Source organism: Urocitellus parryii, chromosome 2 (genome assembly GCF_045843805.1).
Source record: "Urocitellus parryii isolate mUroPar1 chromosome 2, mUroPar1.hap1, whole genome shotgun sequence".
NCBI classification, from domain to species: Eukaryota; Metazoa; Chordata; class Mammalia; order Rodentia; family Sciuridae; genus Urocitellus; species Urocitellus parryii.
In genome coordinates, this window is record NC_135532.1 from 96,272,343 (window position 1) to 96,288,476 (window position 16,134).

Below are 16,134 nucleotides of genomic sequence, written 5' to 3' on the forward strand. Positions count from 1 at the left end.
ATGAACTCCCATTTTTCCCCCATATACAGATTGCAGAATCACATCGGTTACACATCCATGTTTTTACATATTGCCATACTAGTGTCTGTTGTATTCTGCTGCCTTTCCTATCCTCCACTATCCCCCCTCCCCTCCCTTCCCTCCCATCTTCTCTCTCTACCCCATCTACTGTACTTCATTTCTCTCCCTTGTTTTTTTTCCCCACTATCCCCTCACTTCCTCTTCAAAAAATTAAACAATAAGAAAACAAATAACCCAATCAATAAATGGGCCAAGGACCTGAACAGACATTTCTCAGAGGAGGACATACAAACAATCAACAAGTACTTGAAAAAATGCTCACCATCTCTAGCAGTCAGAGAAATGCAAATCAAAACCACCCTAAGATACCATCTCACTCCAGTAAGATTGGCAGCCATTATGAAGTCAAACAACAAGTGCTGGCGAGGATGTGGGGAAAAGGATACACTTGTACATTGCTGGTGAGACTGCAAATTGGTGCGGCCAATTTGGAAAGTAGTATGGAGATTCCTGGGAAAGCTGGGAATGGAACCACCATTTGACCCAGCTATCCCCTTCTCGGACTATTCCCTAAAGACCTTAAAAGAGTGTACTATAGGGACACTGCTACATCAATGTTCACAGCAGCACAATTCACAATAGCTAGACTGTGGAATCAACCCAGATGCTCTTCAATAGATGAACAGATAAAAAAAATGTGGCATTTATACACAATGGAGTATTAGGCAGCACTAAAAAATGATAAAATCTTGGCATTTGCAGGGAAATGGATGGCACTAGTGCAGATTATGCTAAGTGAAGCTAGCCAATCCCTAAAAAACAAATGCCAAATGTCATCTCTGATATAAGGAGAGCAACTAAGAACAGAGCAGGGAGTAAGAGCATGAGAAGAAGATTAACATTAAACAGGGATGAGAGGTGGGAGGGAAAGGGAGAGAGAAGGGAAATTGCATGGAAATGGAAGGAGACCCTCATCGTTATACAAAACTATATATAAGAGGAAATTATATAGAATAAACTCTTCATTTTAATGAAAATTACACATAACACATACTTTATCTTCCTTACTCTTTACCAATTTAAATTAATGGCTGCAGAAATAAACTAAATGAATAAAAAACTCAGATTTAAATGAACACAATGTTAGAAATCCCAACTTTGGTGAGACTTAACTGAAGATGGGCAAAATATTTAAAGTGTATTTTAAATCAATTATACTTGTTAAACCAAAAATTAATTTAAAATATCAGAAGTATTTAATTAAGGAGATTTTATTGCCCTTGCTTCTTAGGTCATTTCTCCTTACTACACTTTAAATACATAGAGGGCAAAGATTGGGCATTATTTATTCCTATTTCCAGCCTAGAGAAGTTAGCATAAAATTTGTCACTGGCTAGTTCTCTCATGGAAAGAAAGAAGATTAGTTTCCTTTCTTTTGTTCTATAGTCTCCAAATGTTGTATAAAGGGCATGTCTTTTGGTTTAAAAACATGGAATGAAGTAAAAGGGAGAAATGCCTTAAGTGTATGACTGTAAGAATCTTCCAGAAGGGAATGCATAATTTAATGTTTCCCAATGCAGAGTATAAATCTCTAGAAATCATACTAAGAAAATTTTATTCCCTTGCCATATTGTGACAAATGCCCACATGCCAACAGCAAACACACAGGTTTTAACACAAACCCAACATGTTGCTTTATTTTGTGGGACAATACCTTTCACTGCATCATGAGTTGAGGCCAGCCTGGGCAACTCAGTGAGACCCTATCTCAAAAAAAAAAAAAAAAAAAAAAAAGTATTGGGAAGTTTTGCTCAGGGAAGAGCAAGCCTGGGTTCAATCCCCAGTACTGGAAGGAAAAAAAAAAAAGTCCAGAGAGGTTGTTCAGTGGTAATGTCCTAGGCTCCATCCCAATTATAATATAGCATGAAAAATAACAACAATAACAACAACATAAAACAAGTAAACTCAACTATGATCCAATTGAGCCCAACTTACCTTTTGCCTACCACAAATCCTAGTCATAGTAGACTATTCCATGAATCTCTAAATATGCCATTCTTTTCATGCCTTTGTTTATTCAATTACCTCTGTCTGGCCTCACATACACTTCCTACTATGTTGTCTATTATTGCCATGTAAAAACCACAGAAAGTTTAACATCATTTGCAAAAATACTTGCTCTTCATTTAAAAAAATAAAAATCCATAATGCAAGTATATTATTTTTCAATCAGAACTATTTCCAAATGGTTGACTCGTGCGCTAAGAAGTTTAAATGACTTGTACATAATCTCTGAGTATTAAATGGAGAGGATTCCTACCCTCTCTTAAGGATGCCCTTAAATCAGGTTATATTTTTATATTTAACCAATAAAAGCAGAAGTGGGGGTGGGAAAGTGAAGAAACCTCTAGTTAACATTAGCTTCTCTATGTTATGTCTAAAGATGGGGAAATGGAGGCTCACTCAGTTCACAGACAAAATCAATACTGGGCTCTTTTTATTTACGATGAACCACCAATAATAGATTAATGATGACATTTAACTATGAAAAAGTACTGCTGAATATAAAAGCAAAATGTCTAAACCAGTATCAAGAGAATTTCTTATAGAATATGACTTAATTACTTTGTTATGTTTTAAATTCAAACTGTTCAAATGCTTTTGGTTTCAAAATAACAAAAGCCAATAAACAAAACAGGACCGTTTTTGCCAAAATAAATTACATGTACATAAAAGTAGCTAATTCCCTTATCTTTCTCAGGATTAGCTTCTAGCTCCTGAATATTTTATCTTTTGTTTTTTCTTTTTTTGGGGCGGGGTGGGGGAGGAGTACTGGGGATTGAACCTAGGAGCACTTTACCAGTGAACTATATCCCCAATTTTCTTTTTAAATTTTTTTTGCCCTTTTTTTTTTTTTTTTGAGAGAGAGAGAGAGAGAGAGAGAGAGAGAGAGAGAGAGAGAATTTTAATATTTATTTTTTAGTTTTCGGCAGACACAACATCTTTGTTTGTCTGTGGTGCTGAGGATCAAACCCCGGCCACTCGCATACCGCTTGAGCCACATCCCCAGCTCCTTTTTCGCCTTTTTATGTTGTTAATTTCTATTTTTACTTTTATTATTTCTATTATTATTATTATTATTTTACTTATAGAGACAGGGTCCTGTTAAGTTGCTTATGTCCTTGTTAAATTGCTAAGGATGGCCTCGAACTTGTGATCCTCCCGTCTTAGCCTATGGAGTTACTAGGATTACAGACATGTACCACCTTGCCCAGCAGCATTTTATCTTTGACAGTAGTAACTTCTCATTTAATAACATACTTATATGTTACCTATTTAATTTCATCCATGCCTTTCAAAGATATTGTTGTCTCTACCAAAAATTCCTGTAAAGTCCAAGAGTCTTATTTCTACAATACAATTCTTATTTCACAATTGCTGTGTAAATCTATTTGATCAGTGATGAACAGCTCCTGAATCTACAAGTTAGACATGGTGAAATTTTCCATTTGCTTTGTGTTCCTTTCACATATAGTTAGAAGGGGGCATGGAGGGGGCTGGGGATGTGGCTCAAGCGCTCGCCTGGCAGTGGGGCGCTGGGTTTGATCCTCAACACCACATAAAAATAAAAATGAAGATATTGTGCCCACCTAAAAACTAGAAAATAAATATTAAAAGGGGGGGGGGCATGGATATATTTCTGTGGCTTAACTTTTTAGGAGAAGTTTGTGACAGAATGACTTGAAATGCAAGTATTTGGTTTCTGTCCCTAAACCACAAATCTCCCATCAAATAGGGGAACATTTTTGTCAACCAGAGTCTGCTTCGAGTACACTGCCTATAGGTTTTCTGACATCATAACTGCTCATCTGATAGTACAAAGGGCCAAACATGCAGTGATTCCTTTGATTTCCTGGCTGTCCTAAATAAATTCAGAACATAACATGTGCTGTCCTGAGTGAAGTCTGCTTTTCTCAAAAAAGAAAAAGAAAAAAATATTGAATAACCAATTCCTCAATATCATGAAAGGACAAAAGTTTTCTGAAGATGTTCAGCCATAGAGCATAGAAAACAATATTGTCTCATGCTATGAAACTACTGTCTTATATTATCTCTTCATTAATAATAGATAAAGATGGGGTATGTGACTTGGAAAACTGAGGGATTATTTTTTGGAAATAGATTTTTAGAACTGAAAGAAACCTTAGAAACAATGAAATCTAAATCTAGTGAAGTTAAACCACTTGCCCAAGGTCAAATCCCTGGCAACAGGAGCATTTGGTCAGGCTTTCAACCCAGGTCACAGTGTCTCCTGAGAAACAAGATTAGAACACAAATATAAATATATCCCAGCAACATGAAGCCATTTAAAGGGTATCCTCATTACTCTAAAAATGCTGTATGTAATAGATGGTGTGTAATTTTAAAATCACCTAGTATTTTGTAAAGTTATTATACTGCTACGTAAAAGACAGTCTATAAAGTGAGAAGGTAATATCTTGATGTATTAGAAAACTCCAGAATTTAAGTCCTAATGCTTTCATGTTTTCTCTTAATTAAAAATGTATTTCCTATTGAGAACACATAAGACTTTCCTTTTAAAACTTAAAAGAGGTGTGCTATTAATCAGTTAATCACCCCTACCCCATTCTCCCTAAATTAAAAACCAGTGATACCAACAATAGTGACAGTGGCCAATAATCCTGAGCATTTTTTTATGTGTCAGGCCTTGAACCAAGAGCTTTCCATGCATAATCTCAATCAGACTTTACAACAAGATTGTGAAATAGGTGCTATCATTAGCCTTATGTTAAAGATGTAGTTATAAAGAGTGAAGAAAGCTGTCTAGGTCACACAGTTACTGATGGGCCAATTCTTTTAGCTACCACTCTAGATTGCCTCTTACTTATAAGGTCTTTATTTTGTTGACCTTGAGGGGAGAGTTAAATAGGAAAGCAATTATAGATACTTACTATAAAAAAATTTTAAGTGACAACAAAATGTCACTTTAAAACATTACTCTCCAAACTCTAGCTTTATCTCAAAACACACATTCACTTTGACTGAAGAGGGAATTTATTTCAAAGAGACTGTCTCTCTAAAATCTAATCCCTTAATTTGAAAATTGTTCCTCATATGTTTATAGACTTACTGCTCTAAGTGGCTAGTGAATAACATTATTTATTAAAAATGAAATAAAACTAAAAATGGATAGAACCAGTCAGTAATTATACAATGAAGGCAGCACATACTTTATTTTTCCCATTCAGAGTTCTCAGCAAACATCTACCAGTCAGAAAAACCAGCCAGTCAGGAGGGTTTCTAATGGTATGTAGGAAGCCTTGCTGCACAAAGCCTAGGGAGTTTTACTTTTAAGAAGTCACCTGACTTTTTAACTACCTTTAAGGATTTGAAGGTAACAATACTTCTTTATACATTTTGATATTTTAATGAAAAAGCCCAAACTAAGTGAATCTCAATAAATGTGCAGAGTTGTGCTATTAATCAGTTAATCACCCCTACCCAATTCTCCTTAATTTTTACTACAAAGGAGAACATTACCAAGATGAATAACTATTTTTCTATTTTGATATCAAAGAGCAATGGGAATTTAGAGGGCACCAACCCCTTTAAAATAGTAAGATTATACCCAAGTGCAGTGGCACATGTCTGTAATCCCAGCAACGTGGGAGGCTGAGGCAGGAGGATTGTGAGTTCAAAGTCAGCCTCAGCAACTTAGTAAGGCCCTAAGTAACTCAGTGAGAGCCTGTGTCTGAAATATAACAAGGGCAGGGAATGTGGCTCAATGGTTAAACACCTCTGGGTTTAATCTCTGGTAGCAAAAAAAAAAAAAAGTAAGATTATATCTGAAAATACATGGATTATTCCAATTAGCCCAGGCTTATTCCATTGTTCACTATCTGCAGCTATTGCGACCTCGAAATTGAGATTTAAAAAACAAACAAACAAACAAAAAAGGGTAGAATATGAAGACTCCAAACCATTATCTATTAGAATACAAATATATTTATATTTGTGTTCTAATCTTGTTTCTCAAGGTACAATGAAAATATATTATTACTATTACAGAAAAAGAAAATAAACATTAAAAGTATAGTGAAGTGGGGGACAGAGGACAGACATCATTGTACATGTGAATTTAAAAATTTCACTAAGTATGAATTATATATGACAGTCATAGTGCAAAGACTGGGCTTTATTATCTACTAACAGTATCATAAAACTGTAAAACTATTCTGCTAGGTGGTTTTACACATTAGATGTAAAAATCTTTTCCCATACAATCAAAACTCAATCTGTATTTTCTGATCCTTTAGGTGAAAAACTATTTCTGGTATAAAAGCAAAAACTAAAATCTTTGTAATGTTTTGAATAACCAATAAAAAAAAAAGAATTACTATGATGTATTTTATACAATAAATCTGAATTAAAAAAGTAAAATAATCTACGCCAGGAGTAGTAGCACCTGTCTGTAATCCTAGTAACTGGGGAGACCAAGGCAAGAGGATTATAATTTCAATGCTAGTCTAGTAATTTAGCAAAATTCTGTATCAAAATAAAAGGGGCTGGATTATGGCTTAGTGGATTAGTATTCCTGAGTTCAATCCTCAGTACCCCCCCCCAACAAAAAAGGTAAAATACTCTAACCAGGTGTGGTAGTGCATGCTTATAATTCAAGTGACTCAGGAGGCTGAGATAGGAGGAGGATAACTTGGAGGCCAGCCTTCTTGACAACTCAAGGAGAGCCTGTCTCAAAAAAATAAGGGTTGGAGATGTATTTAAGTATTTAACCACTATGTTCAATCCCACTACCATAAAATATAAATAAATAAATTAACTAAAGAGATTTCCATCGTGCGAAGGCCGGCTGTGAGAGCTCCATTTCTCAGTACGGAGGGTCACATAGCCTGACAGGCGATCGCCCCACGGCGCGCGCTGGGGAGCCGCAAGGTGCCGGAGCGGGGGAGCAGCGATACGGATTCGGGGGGCTCCCGCCAGTGGTACATTAGCAGCCCTTAGTGCTGAGTTCCGGCTTTGAGTCAGAGGAGAGAAGCGGCCCAGTTTGGTTCCAGACACCGGTCGGACCACAGAGGAGGACAGCAGCCGCCATTTCGGCCCATGTTCTACTGATCTCAGCTCATTCAGCTATGGAACAGGTGATTTCAGGCTGGTATTTGCCTGCGTCTAGCAGACATATTTCTTGCTCAGGCTCGGGTCTGGGGATCTTGTGGAGAATACTCCTAGAGGCTCGTGCCTGGCAAGGCACTGAGCAGCTGGATTCTGGTTCCCGGGGCTAACCTGGCCCAGGTCTGAGGAAACTGCGGAGACTGCCGGTGGAGGCCAGCTCCAAGTGGAGCGTGCGCTGAGCTTGGGGCGACTGGGTTCTGACTCCCGGAGCAGTTTTGGCCTGGGGCTGGGGAACCCGCGGGGGTCACTCGCTCACTGGAGCCAGCTCCCAGCGGAGAGTGCGTCGGGATAGGAGAGGCGGGGTTCTGGCTACCTAAGCTGCTTTGGCCCAAGGCTAGGGAACCGGCGGTGACTGCTTCTCAATCAGGGTCCTGCTGGGTGCTGTGGGGCAGAGTGGAGCTTCCACCTGCGCCCAGAGCAGGCCAAGTGACCCGCCGGCGTGATATCATGACACCCCAAATGCAGCTGGGGGTGAAGAGAGTAGCCGCCCATGCCTAGAATAGGACCAGCGACCCCGCGGCGCGGTAGTCAAGTAACCTCATTTGGAGTAGGGGCTGTGCAGAGCTGCCATCTGAGCAAGCAGGGCAGGCAGACCTGCCGCCCACTGGCAAGACAGGCCAGGTTGCTTGCCAGCGTGGTGGACACGTAACACCGAGGCAGTCGCATCACACTGGTTGGAGTGGGGGTGGAGCAGGGTCGCCGCCTGGGTCCGGAGGGGGCTCAGCGACCCGTTGGAGGGGTAGTCAGGTACCCCCTTTGGGAGTGGGAGCTGTGCAGAACTGCGACCCACCGGCCTAGAGGTCTGCCAGTGTGGTAGACAAGTCACACCAATTGGAGTGGGGACCCAGCAGAGCCGCCACCCACATCCAGATCAGGACCAACGACCCCAGGGCGTGGTAGTTACGTTACCACAATTGGAGTGGGGGCAGAGCAGAGCCACCACCCGTGCCCGCAGGGGGGGCAGACCTGCGACCGATCAGCGTGGTAGACAGACCACCATAATTAGAGGAGGAGCACAGCCACTACCAGCCCTGCAAGGGAGACTTCCCAACTATACAAGAGCAATATAAATAAATAGGGGGTAAATTTCAAAAACACAACAGTTGCACCCAGCAGAAAGAATCGCAAGCAGTATGAAAAGACAAGGAAAGAAAGGACCACAAGCAATGCAGGTCAACTCAACTTTAGAAGAGGTAATAGCTGCAACAGATGGAATGTCAGATAAAGAGTTCAGGATATATATGCTTCAGATGATCTGGAGTCTCAAGGAAGACATGAGACAGCAAAATCAGACAATGAAAGATCACATTGACAAACAAATCCAGGAAGTAAAAGATCAATTTCACAGGGAGATAGAGGTAATAAAAAACAAACAAATAGAAATTCTAGAAATGCAGGAAACAATAAACCAACTTAAAAACTCAATTGAGAATACTACCAGCAGAGTAGATCACTTAGAAGAGAGAACATCAGACAATGAAGACAAAGAATTTCAACTGGAAAAGAACATAGACAGCTCAGCAAGTCTGCTAAGAAACCATGAGCAGAACATCCAAGAATTATGGGACAATATCAAAAGACCAAATTTAAGAGCCATTGGGATACAGGAAGGCACAGAGCTCCATACCAAAGGAATAAACAGTCTATTCAGTGAAATAATACGAGAAAAATTCCCAGACTTGAAGAATGAGACAGAATCCCAAATCCTAGAAGCCTACAGGACGCCGAATGTGCAAAATCATAAGAGATCCACACCTAGACACATTAAAATGAAGATGTCCAACATACAGAATAAGGAGAGAATTTTAAAAGCTACAAGAGAAAGGAAGCAGATTACATTTAGGGGTAAACCAATCAGGATAACAGCTGATCTCTCAACACAGACTCTGAAAGCTAGAAGATCCTGGAATAACATGTTTCAAACACTGAAAGAAAATGGGCTCCAACCAAGAATCGTGTATCCGGCGAAATTAAGCTTCAGGATAGAAGATGAAATTACAACCTTCCACAATAAAAAAAAGTTAAAAGAATTCGCAGCTAGAAAACCATCTCTTCAAAAAATCCTTGGCAAAACATTACAGGAAGAGGAAATGGAAAATAACATTGAAAACCAACAATGAGAGGTAGGACAGTAAAGGGGGGAAAGTAGTCAAAGAGGATAACAAATCAGGTTTAGTAACATCAATAAACAAATATGGATAGAAGAACAAACCATATCTCAATAATAACCCTAAATGTTAATGGCTTAAACTCACCAATTAAGAGACACCGGCTAGTAGAATGGATCACAAAACAAGACCCAACATTATGCTGCCTACAGGAGACGCATCTGATAGGAAAAGATATTCATAGACTGAAGGTGAAAGGTTGGGAAAAATCATACCACTCATATGGACTGTGGAAACAAGCAGGAGTGTCCATACTCATATCCAATAAAATAAATTTCAAGCCAAAGTTAATCAAAAGGGATAAAGAAGGACACTTCATACTGCTCAAGGGAACCATACACCAACAAGACATAACAATCATAAATATATATGCCCCAAATAATGGTGCAGCTATGTTCATCAAGCAAACTCTTCTCAAGTTCAAGAGTCTAATAGACCACCATACAATAATCATGGGAGACTTCAACACACCTCTCTCACCACTGGACAGATCTTCCAAACAAAAGTTAAATAAGGACACTATTGAACTCAATAACACAATTAACAACCTAGACTTAATTGACATATATAGACTATACCACCCAACATCAAGTAGTTACACTTTTTTCTCAGCAGCACATGGAACCTTCTCAAAAATAGACCATATATTATGTCACAGGGCAACTCTTAGACAATATAAAGGGGTAGAGATAATACCATGCATCTTATCTGATCATAATGGAATGAAACTGAAAATCAATGATAAAAGAAGGAAGGAAAAATCAAGCATCACTTGGAGAATGAACAATAGGTTGCTGAGTGATCAATGGGTTTTAGAAGACATCAAGGAGGAAATTAAAAGCTTCCTAGAGTTAAATGAAAACACTGACACAACATATCGGAATCTATGGGACACATTGAAAGCAGTTCTAAGAGGAAAATTCATTGCTTGGAGTTCATTCCTCAAAAAAAGAAAAAACCAACAAATAAATGATCTCATACTTCATCTCAAAATCCTAGAAAAAGAAGAGCAAAACAACAGCAAAAGAAGTAGAAGGCAAGAAATAATCAAAATCAGAGCTGAAATTAATGAAATTGAAACAAAAGAAACAATTGAAAAAATTGACAAAACTAAAAGCTGGTTCTTTGAAAAAATAAATAAAATTGACAGACCCTTAGCCATGCTAACTAAGAAAAGAAGAGAGAGAACCCAAATTACTAGCATACAGGATGAAAAAGGCAATATCACAACAGACACTTCAGAAATACAGAAGATAATCAGAAATTATTTTGAATCCTTATACTCCAATAAAATAGAAGATAATGAAGGCATAGATAAATTCCTTAAGTCTTATGATCTGCCCAGATTGAGTCAGGAGGATATAGACAACCTAAACAGACCAATAACAATAGAGGAAATAGAAGAAACCATCAAAAGACTACCAACTAAGAAAAGCCCAGGACCGGATGGGTATACAGCAGAGTTTTACAAAACCTTTAAAGAGGAACTAACACCAATACTTTTCAAGCTATTTCAGGAAATAGAAAAAGAGGGAGAACTTCCAAATTCATTCTACGAGGCCAACATCACCCTGATTCCGAAACCAGACAAAGACACTTCAAAGAAAGAAAACTACAGACCAATATCTCTAATGAACCTTGACGCAAAAATCCTCAATAAAATTCTGGCGAATCGGATTCAAATACATATCAAAAAAATTATACACCATGATCAAGTAGGATTCATCCCTGGTATGCAAGGTTGGTTCAATATACGGAAATCAATAAATGTTATCCACCACATCAATAGACTTAAAAATAAGAACTATATGATCATCTCGATAGATGCAGAAAAAGCATTCGACAAAGTACAGCATCCCTTTATGTTCAAAACTCTAGAAAAATTAGGGATAACAGGATCATACCTCAACACTGTAAAAGCAATCTATGATAAGCCACAGGCTAGCATCATTCTGAATGGAGAAAAATTGAAGGCATTCCCTCTAAGATCTGGCACAAGACAGGGATGCCCTCTCTCACCACTTCTGTTCAACATAGTCCTCGAAACACTGGCCAGAGCAATTAGACAGACGAAAGAAATTAAAGGCATAAAAATAGGAAAAGAAGAAATTAAATTATCACTATTTGCAGATGATATGATTCTATACCTAGCAGACCCAAAAGGGTCTACAAAGAAGCTATTAGAGCTAATAAATGAATTCAGCAAAGTGGCAGGATATAAGATCAACACACATAAATCAAAGGCATTCCTGTATATCAGCGACAAATCCTCTGAAATGGAAATGAGGACAACTACTCCATTCACAATATCCCCCCAAAAACTAAAATACTTGGGAATCAACCTAACAAAAGAGGTGAAAGATTTATACAATGAAAATTACAGAACCCTAAAGAAAGATATAGAAGAAGACCTTAGAAGATGGAAAAATATACCCTGCTCGTGGATAGGCAGAACCAACATCATCAAAATGGCAATATTACCAAAAGTTCTCTGTAAGTTCAATGCAATGCCAATCAAAATCCCAACAGCATTTCTTGTAGAAATAGATAAAACAATCATTAAATTCATATGGAAAAATAAAAGACCCAGAATAGGAAAAACAATGTTAAGCAGGAAGTGTGAATCAGGTGGTATAGCGATCCTCAGGGTTATACAAAATGACATATAAGAGGAAAGGAGGGGTAAGACAAGATAATACAAATCGAAGAAATGATTTACAGTAGAAGGGGAAGAGAGAGAAAAGGGGAGGGGAGGGGGGATAGTAGAGAATAGGACAGACAACAGAATACATCAGACACTAGAAAGGCAATTTGTCAATCAATGGAAGGGTAACTGATGTGATACAGCAATCTGTATACGGGGTAAAATTGGGAGTTCATAACCCACTTGAATCAAACTGTGAAATATGATGTATTAAGAACTATGTAATGTTTTGAACGACCAACAATAAAAAATAAATAAATAAATAAATTAACTAAAAAATAAAATAATCTGATTTACAACATATACCTCAACTAACCAAATCAAACCGTGAACATTTCAAGTTCTTGAAAAGGAAAGCAAACCAAAGTTCCCAAGAAACATGTGATTTCTTGGGACAAGTCCATGACAATTAGGAAGCAAAAAAAAGAAAAGAAAAAAGAAAAAAGAAAAGCATCAGGTTCATATCTCCCCCTAAAAAGAGAACTTACCCTACCAGTTTATCCTGCTTCACTTCTAAATAGTTGAACAGAGATAAAGGTATCTAGTAGCTTTGGCAATGGCCCATATTTGAAAATAGGTGATGATGGTGTGGAAATGAAGGCTATATCTGACTCTTTGGAGAAAAGCTGCTTTGTTGAACCCCAGCACCACAAAAATAAAACAACAACAAAAAAGAAAATCCAAAACAAGACATAACAACAACAACAAACTCTATTCAGCCACTGAGATCACAAGACAATTCCTGATCACATGTGGACACCTGGTTCTTTCAAAGGGTTTCTAGTCAGAATATTCTTACAGATGTCATAACGAAAAGGTGAAAAATTATACACAAAAATGAAATTATGACCTATATGAGAGAATAAGAGGAATGGATAACAGCTGATACCTGGAGTTTATTTACTCTTGTCATTTGAATTCCAACAACTTTTACAGAATAATTTCTATAGAAACCTATATAAGAGCTTGATTGTTTCCTCCCATGGTGAAGTAACATTAACCATTTTTTTTTTTTTTTTTGTTAACAGGGGTTTATTTTGGCACTCAGCTGCAATTAAATCCAGAAACATTAACCAACTTTTGAAGTTTTAAAATTTTTTAAAAGATCCAGATGTTTCCTGGAGATCATCTAGCCAGCACTAAGCTATTTGGCAACAATGGTAAGATATGAAAAAGCTACAGTAACAAAAATACCATGTGCAGTCTACATATGACTCAAAGTTAACATTTGTTAGTTGATTTCTACCAACTTAGACTCTTGTTAAAACATTTAAGAAGTTTTGCTTTCAAAAAAATATCACTTATATATAACAATGAGGAACAACGAAAGGAAAAGAGACGGCTATGAGGACCTACGTTTTGGCAGTGACATCCACATACTGTCCTGGACGAAAGTGAGCAGCATAAAGAGGAGTGCCTTTGTGAAAAGAAAACAAAAAATCAACATGAAATATATTAACACAGAAACAACTTTTTAAAACAAACACTAGAACCAGGAAGCCTTTAGCTATTAAATTTCATAAAAAACAGAAAGGTCTCTTCTGCAATTATAAACATTAGAAATACCCAAACAATGACACTATTCAACAAACATATCTTTTAGTCGGCTAAAGAACATGGTGGCCTAGCATGAGAGACATGGTGCTGAAGGGAGCCACCAGCCAGAGGCCAAAGTGGAGCTGGTCAAAATGAGTGACACCATGACTGCTGATGAACTCACAATCTGAAAATTCTTAGTTGTTTTGGTAAATAAGTAAAATGAACTAGGATATATTATCTATATTACATTAAAAAAATAAGAAAAGAACTAAAAACATGTTGGGGCTTGAGCAAGTCTTTTATTACCCATTGGAGAAAAATAGAAACTTTAATTACCTGAACCCAGGCCCCTCATATGCTAGGTAATGATCATGGTATGGTCACGATAGCCCTAAAAAGCCCATATGTATTAGAATTTTGATGTACTGGTCATTGTTTCAATATGTGCCCCAATATTTGCAAGAGCAAAAATTGTCATTATAGGTACTCCTAACTCTACATAGAAACATTTACAAAATGTTTATTTATATGCATTTAATTATATGTAAATTTTAAATTTCCTTGGGAAATAAGTCATTTAAAAAATTAAAATTTTGTGATGAAAGCTTTCACAGTATTTTGTTTATGTATATTAGATATTAACATTTATGAAAACTAATTAATTTGGCAATTATTAACAAATACTTACAAAATATTTAAAAACACATATAGCTAAAAATGCAAAAGTATTAAAGAAGGCCCCTGACCTTAAGAAATTTATCATCTTGGTAAAGAATCACATTGATATGGTCAAAAAAGAGATAAAAACAAACAAAAAACCCAGGAACCAATGTAACTAAAAACTAATTTCAGTTAGTTTGTATAATAGTAGTAAAGTACAATGGGATTTCAGAGAGTAGTTTTCTTTTTCTTTTAAATTTTTTATTGTTGTTGTAGATGGACAGAATGCCTTTATTTTATTTTTTAATTTTTTACGTGGTGCTAAGGATTGAACCTAGTGCCTCACACGTGCTAAAAAGTACTCTGCCATTGAGCTATAACCCCCAGCCCAGTAGTTTTCTTTAAGGTAGGACATAACCTGGATTTACCTGGCAAGAGAAAGACCTTGAATTAAGAAAAAATAGGGACTTAATCACATTGCCTACATATATCAAAATCACAATATACCCCATTAAATGAATATGGTTATCATCTGTCAATCAAAAATATTAATTTAAAAAAAGAAAAGTTGGGGAGATTCCAAGAATATTACATAGGGTGCATTTCTATGAAGCTGAATGACTTAAATTGCTATTTTACCATTTTTGATCCATAAAAAAAATAACTTCATATGGTCAGAGCAATTGAAAAAGTTGGTGTGGATTCAATTTTTATTCTTACCCTAAATGTGCATAAAGGGTTTAAGAAAATTAGATGTGTTAATGCCAAAGATTTATTTAAAACCATTTCAGAGCAAATTATCTATAATTCAATTTACTTTTTGCCTTCAAGATATAAAAGTTAAAAATTTCTACAATCTTGTTAGAATTCATATTCAAGAAATTAGGGGGCTTTTAAGTTCAAAAACATTAAAAAGCTGCATTTGTGACAGATAAAATCATATACCAAATTCTACTTTCTGACATTCCATGGATCAGGTAAAACATTGTGGAAATTTTCAATAAGAATCTTAATATTATAGGTCACTCTCCAGTTTCAGGCTACATTTTCTCACTAAAGAGAGCCTAGTTATTCTTCACATAACAGAATGCCAGCCTGCAAACAATGAACCTTGAATTTTAAAAGTTAGTGTATTTATTTGAAAGTGGCTTTTCCAAATAAGAAGCTCTACATTAAAAAAAAAAAAAAAGTGTTCCTCCCTCTCTCAGAAAACAAAGAGTCCCCTACAGCTTTCTCCATTTATAAGAGACAAGGAATTGTTTGTTCCTAGTGATTAAATCAGATGGTATCTTATATTTAAAAATAAAGTGTTTGGGACTTTGTATTTTAGATTCAGCTTTATTGAAATAGCTAACATTAAACAAGTCACATAATTGGGTATTTTTACCTCCCTCCTCTCCCCGACCTCAGATTACCTGGTTTAATTACAGCATTATCTGTTACATTAAAGATTTTAATTTTCTGTTTTGGTGGCAATCCAAGTTCTCGGTAAAATTTCAATACAGATGTAGGTTTCTAGAGGAAAAGTGGTACACATTAGTAATATATTAAAAGTGAAAAGTAGAGATTAATATATAGAGATCCAAGTCACATTACTAACATGTCAGAAAAAAATGAAAGCACACTATTTCTCTATTGAACAAAGCTCACCCTATTCCCTTCATTTAAGGAAGGTGAGATTTACATCTATGATCCATTGGAACTCTAGGAACAAATAATCTTATTGCTTAGGATCTAACCATCTGTACAATGTTTCAAAAATAGTATACAATAAATCTTTGTTCTGTAGTAAAGACAGTTGTGCTCTGCTCTTATTTGATTGTTTTAGGATAA

The 16,134-nt window shown here is 36.7% G+C and overlaps 1 protein-coding gene across 3 annotated transcripts in view; it reads right to left on the reverse strand.

Annotated features, from left to right (window-relative positions):
• Positions 1-16,134, reverse strand: part of Mrpl3 (mitochondrial ribosomal protein L3) — a 53,433-nt gene that overhangs the window by 26,106 nt on the left and 11,193 nt on the right. For all 3 annotated transcript variants that reach the window (XM_077795271.1, XM_077795272.1, XM_077795270.1), the window contains exons 5-6: positions 15,717-15,816; positions 13,459-13,519 (exon numbers count right to left, since the gene is read on the reverse strand). In XM_077795271.1, the coding sequence (XP_077651397.1) occupies positions 13,459-13,519; positions 15,717-15,816 (161 nt within the window). The remainder of the gene's footprint in view (positions 1-13,458; positions 13,520-15,716; positions 15,817-16,134) is intronic.